At 30.1% G+C, this 6047-nt stretch overlaps 1 protein-coding gene across 1 annotated transcript; it reads left to right on the top strand.

Moving 5' to 3' along the window:
• Window positions 1-489: 489 nt before the first annotated feature.
• On the top strand, window positions 490-3959 carry LOC112702080 (protein DETOXIFICATION 41). Its single transcript, XM_025752969.3, has 8 exons — window positions 490-896; window positions 991-1535; window positions 1768-1854; window positions 1945-2001; window positions 2096-2334; window positions 3208-3326; window positions 3425-3511; window positions 3690-3959. The coding sequence occupies exons 1-8, from the start codon at window positions 573-575 to the stop codon at window positions 3762-3764; spliced, it is 1533 nt and encodes a 510-aa protein (XP_025608754.1). The 5' UTR covers window positions 490-572; the 3' UTR covers window positions 3765-3959.
• Window positions 3960-6047: the final 2088 nt, after the last annotated feature.

Below are 6047 nucleotides of genomic sequence, written 5' to 3'. Positions count from 1 at the left end.
AAGTACTAAATTAGCTATCACATATCTATATATAAATACATGTATTGTTTAATTCATTTCTAAAATATATATTGTATGGTTCTAAAATCCAAATCGAACCCGTCAGTTTAACCGAATCAACCAAGAATCGATCACAAAATCAATTCGATTTAAGTGAAAAATGGATTTGTAACAAACCTTTCAAAGAGTAAAAAAAATCAGTCAAAAAATTAATTAATCGGTTGAACCGATACAATTTTTTAAACGATTTAAAATAATAAAATAAAATAAAAAAATTTTTTCTTAAAATTATATATTTTATATATAAATATATTATTTTATCATATTCGATTCAATTCCGGTTGATTTTCGATTGAACCCTTAAATTTTGCACTTTTAACTTTATTTGTTTAATAACAGTTCGATTTTTAGAATTTTGGTATTTTGAATTTCAATATATATTTTGTGATGGGGGCTAATTTTTTATGTACACATGGTATAGTTGTTAAACTATGTATCTACCTTCCTAGCCCTCCACATCTTATTTATACAAGTTTACTAGCAATAACTTTTCATGTAGTGAACTAGTTTGAATGATTAGTGAGACACAGAGAACCATGGGGTCTGTGGAGTACCAACCATTGCTAGACTCAAACACAAAGGTTTCAGCTTTGTCAGCTGATGCCATTGAGGATTTCTTGGAATACAAGCCAATCGAGGCGCGATGGTGGCTGAAGCTTGTTGCTTGGGAGTCAAGGCTCCTCTGGCTCCTCTCTGGTTCTTCCATTATTGTGTCCGTTTCCAATTACATGCTAAGCTTTGTAACATTGATGTTTACTGGCCATTTGGGGTCTCTAGAGCTTGCTGGAGCTTCCATAGCTAGTGTTGGAATTCAAGGTCTTGCTTATGGAATTATGGTATGCATTCTTATTCTCTCAAAAATCTCATACTTATCTTTGGTAATATTATGATAGTATGCTCAGTTTTGAATTCTAAATTTCCATCAAACAGTTGGGGATGGCGAGTGCAGTGCAAACAGTGTGTGGTCAGGCCTATGGAGCTGCGAAACATGCGGCAATGGGAGTCATATTGCAAAGAGCAATCATCCTACACTTAGGTGCAGCTGTGCTACTCACATTCCTCTATTGGTTCTCAGGGCCTTTTCTAAAAGCCATAGGTCAATCAGACAGCATAGCCGAGCAGGCGCAGATTTTCGCCCGAGGACTAATCATTCAGCTCTACGCATTCGCAGTAACCTGTCCAATGCAGAGGTTCCTGCAAGCACAGAACATAGTGAATCCTTTGGCATACATGTCAGTTGGTGTGTTCCTTCTGCATGTTCTTCTGAGTTGGCTAGTTGTCTTTGTTTTGGACTATGGACTTCTTGGTGCAGCACTCACTCTCAGCTTTTCTTGGTGCATTCTTGCTTTCTTGAATGCTCTCTACATTTTTCTTAGCCCAAGGTGCAACCAAACTTGGACTGGTTTTACTTTAAAAGCCTTCAAAGGAATTTGGCCTTATTTCAAGCTCACACTTGCTTCTGCTATCATGTTATGGTATGTAACTATTTAATCACGCATAATATCTAACTGTTAATTTAAGAGACGGGATCCAAACATGACACGTCACAAAAAAAAAATAATGGTAAAAGATCAAACGTGATAAGATCATGTGAAATTTTCATATCAGATAATCTTTTTAAACCTGTCAAAACATGTTAAATATACAGAATAAAACTGTTTATCTACATATTTATTTTTGATAATGTCGTAACGAACCTAAATGTAGTTTGGAGATATGGTACAATCAAGGAATAGGGCTTATATCAGGTCTGCTCCCAAATCCAACACTCTCACTGGACACAATTTCAATTTGGTATGTTCATAGTTCATATTTAGAATGATCTTTCTAACCATTGTTCAAATTTCTTTCTAACAATAATCTCCATGTTAATGTGCTTTTCAGTATGTACTACTTGAACTGTGACATGCAATTTATGTTAGGACTTAGTGCAGCAGCAAGGTAAGTTACCAAACAAAACACACAATTTTATTTTATTTGTTTCATTCACTCAACTTTCAGACAAACATTTTGATCACAATTTCAATGATTTCAGTGTGAGAGTTAGCAATGAATTAGGAGCAGCACATCCAAGAATAGCAAAATTTTCAGTGTTTGTAGTGAATGGAACAAGCGTTGCAATCAGTATAGTATTTTGTGCCATTGTCTTGATCTTCAGGGTTGGTTTGAGCAAGCTTTTCACTACTGACTCTGAAGTCATTGAAGGTGTTTCTAGCATGACTCCATTGTTAGTCATATCTGTTTTCCTTAATGGCATTCAACCTATACTCTCAGGTAATAAAGAAAAAACACTTTTGATTATACTTTTATAGCTAAGTTTGATAAATGTCTCCAGACAAAAATGTCAATCGATTGTTTTGTTAATCTAATCGATTGATTTTCTAAGAAATACGACTTCAAAATCCTCGACGGATGTAATAGATCAAAGATAAACTTTTAATCGATTGTCCAAAAAGTTATTACGATCAATAGAAGATCTAATTCGTTATTGTTTTTGTTTTTTATTATTAATAAACATAATAGATAATAGATGAATGATAAAATAATAATTTATAAAATAAAAAATAGTTTTTATGATTAAATAAAATATATAGGGTTAATTTATAATTAAAATTAGAAACGGACTATTTAGCGGTTATTGAAAAACTTAAAAAACATGTTTTGTTATGAGACCATTTAATGGTCCAAACGTCTTGGGACCATTGAATCCTTTGCCCAAAGTGTCTTCATAAAATTGGAATGACTTAGTCAAATTTGTTATATTCTTATCTATTCTTATCTATTCTTATTATATAAAAGTTGATACAAACCTATTATAATATAAGTTTGTGACATATTGGTTTATGTGATTATACCACATCAGCAATTTTACATAGATGTCAATTTTGCAAAATAAAAATAATAGATATTTATATAGTAATAATACAAAAATAATCAAATTTAATACCTATTATTACTTAATTGAATTAAAAAGTAACGGTTAAATATAATTAATATCTACATTAAAACTATTATCTGATTAATTCGTAAAGAATATAATACTTTTAAATTTATAGTATATAGTATAGTTAATTTAGCTATTTGTGCATTGTGCGGGTCTTAATCTAATATGATTTAAATGCTAATGGCTCATTTGAAATTTTTCAGGAGTTGCAATTGGAAGTGGATGGCAAGATATAGTTGCTTATGTAAACTTGTTTTGTTACTATGTCATTGGTCTTACTGTTGGATGTATCCTTGGCTTCAAAACATCTTTAGGAGTAGCTGTATGTTTGAATCTTTACCATTTCCCTCAATAATTAATTACTGCTCCTAAGTTTGTATTAGAATTAGTGTAATCCTAAGCATTTGGAATTTCTTGCAGGGTATCTGGTGGGGAATGATCCTTGGAGTTTTTATACAAACAGTAACTCTTATAATTCTGACTGCCAGAACAAATTGGGATGCTGAGGTAATCAAATTTAAAACATTAGACTCTACAACCTTAAATATTTTAAAACAAATTGACTAATGTAATGTGTCATTTGATCTTTCAAAGGTTAAATTGATGATCTTTTAGAAATTAAGTTGCACGTGTATGACATTATTAAAGGTGAGATTATGAAGCAGTTTGTAATTGTTGTTTGTAGGTTGAGAAAACTGTCGCTCGAATCAAGAGATCTGCAGAAGATGAAACCTTGGATCAATTGGTTACTGATGCTTAGAATAGTAATTTACATCAATTTTCTCTGAGCTTAGTAGAAATGCTGGTTGCCAAGCACAATGATGTTAATTTGTGCTACAACTACAAAAGATGTTTTTGTTCATGTTTTTTTTTTTCGCATATTTTTGGTATCAAATAAGGAAGTTCACTTATGTGAAGGTTATAATTTATATAAATTATATGCATGGTGTTTGAATGTGATATTATTAATAAATTATATTTATTCTGTTTAAATCAACTCATGAGGTTGAACCAGTTAATAATCTTTTATAAAGTCAAAATTGAATTTTAAACTTGTGTTAATGATCAAACGGCAAATTCAATTTTCAAGACTTACAACCCAAATAGGATTAAATTATTCAAAACCCCACGCAGTCTTTCAAACCAAGGAGGCATGGAGTGTCTGGAAGATTCCCAAAATCGTGTAAATCACGTTACGGCTGCTGGGTCAGAATAATAATCAGATAGAAGATTGAGAAATCAGAATATGATGGTATAATGTAAGCTAATGACTAATATCACCCGTCCCCTGATCCTAATCTATGACAAAAATTCTACCGAACTTCGAGTAGATTAAGGTTGGGTTTGGTAAAGTTTTTTGAAGAGGTGTTTGTACTTTTTAAAAGCACAAGTACCTCATCTTGTGTTAGGTAAATTAAAAAGGTTAAGTGTTAGTGCTTGCGATTTTTAAAAGTTATGGGTGCTTTTGAAAGCACCTAAGAAGGAGTTTTTTAAGGTTGGCTTGTGCTTATCAAAATTAAAAAAAATCTAATATAATAAATATTCAAAATTACTATTATTAATTATTAACACCAGATTTTATTTGCTTTTCCACACATATTTCCTTCGTTATATTGCAATTGAAATATTCATATATTTCTAATTTCTCAACCTAACCTTCATAAATTTTAACACCGTCTTCATATATTTTTTATTTTCCAACTTAATCTTTACAATTTCAACACAAATACATCTCTATCACGTATTAGGTATGAACATCTGTCTATTTATATTATTTTTTGTGAGTTATTTTTGTATTTTCTAATAAATGTTTGTTTTTCTCTCTTTTTTAGAACGTGAAGAAAGAGACCTGATTTATGGAAACCAATCATAAAATTTTCATACACCAACTTCATGAACATTAGTCAAAATTATAATAACAACATATATATACATATATAAATATAGATATATAATTTTACTTGAGATATGTGTCCCATTTTTTGTGATTTATAAAAGTGAGTTAATATATATAGATGAGTAATGGATATATCAGTACTAACATTGGATTACATACAATTTTATTATTGACTATTGCTAATTCTATTTATATTAATATAGAGAATAAATCAAATAAATATTTAAATTATTGGTCCCTAAAATTAAAAAAAAATTATTCTTCGTTATAAATATGTTTATTATAATTTTTTTAATTTTTAAAAGCTATTTTACCAAACATAATTGTAGTGCTTGTGCTTATTAAAAGCTATTTTTGACGTGGTTTTACCAAACGCAAGTGCAGCAACTTTTAAAAAGTTGTCTTTTAAAAAACAGCTTTCATAAGTTACTTTTGAAAAGTAAAAGCTTTACCAAACCAAGTCTAAAAAAGGTTAAGCGTAAAAGGTGAACACCAAGCGGTTCCCATATTTTATTACAGCACAGCACAATAGGCACGTGAAGTTGCTTCTGGATGGCTGACACGTGTTACTATGTGGTTTAAAAAAAAATCGGTTTATTTTATATAAATGATTTATTTAAAAAAAACCGGTTTAAATTGGACCAAGCAGTTACTTTTATTCCCTCCTTCTTCGTTTCGCACTCTTTCAATCCCTTTTCAGAACTAATATGAAACTTTCAATTAGGTATGTTCCTTTTATTTATATTTCTTAATCAAATTTATTGTTTCAAATGTATTTCTTAATTTATGTTTTTATTCATTCCTCCGTGAATGATGAAAATTATTTAATAAATACGTACATATTTATGTCATCACACCATTTTGATATTCAGGATCATAAATGCCAAGATAATTCATGGCAATTTCATGTGATGGAAGATAAAAATGTAATTATGGTATAACTTAGACTAGTTGATAGCATGAGCATTGTTGAAATTTTGGCATGATATCTTTCATATTTATTATATATCTCTTTAGTTGGTGATGTTATAGTTTATTGTGATGATATGATGGTAGTTTAATTGTATGAGTTAAGTCCTTTTTATTTGGTTGAATTTTTTCTATGGCTATCATATTTTTTATGGCAATGTCAAAATAAATATTTTC

The sequence above is a fragment of the Arachis hypogaea genome, chromosome 7, assembly GCF_003086295.3.
Source record: "Arachis hypogaea cultivar Tifrunner chromosome 7, arahy.Tifrunner.gnm2.J5K5, whole genome shotgun sequence".
NCBI lineage: Eukaryota > Viridiplantae > Streptophyta > Magnoliopsida > Fabales > Fabaceae > Arachis > Arachis hypogaea.
The sequence above is the reverse complement of the archived record's forward strand: the minus strand, read 5'-3'. Positions and strand labels throughout refer to the sequence as shown.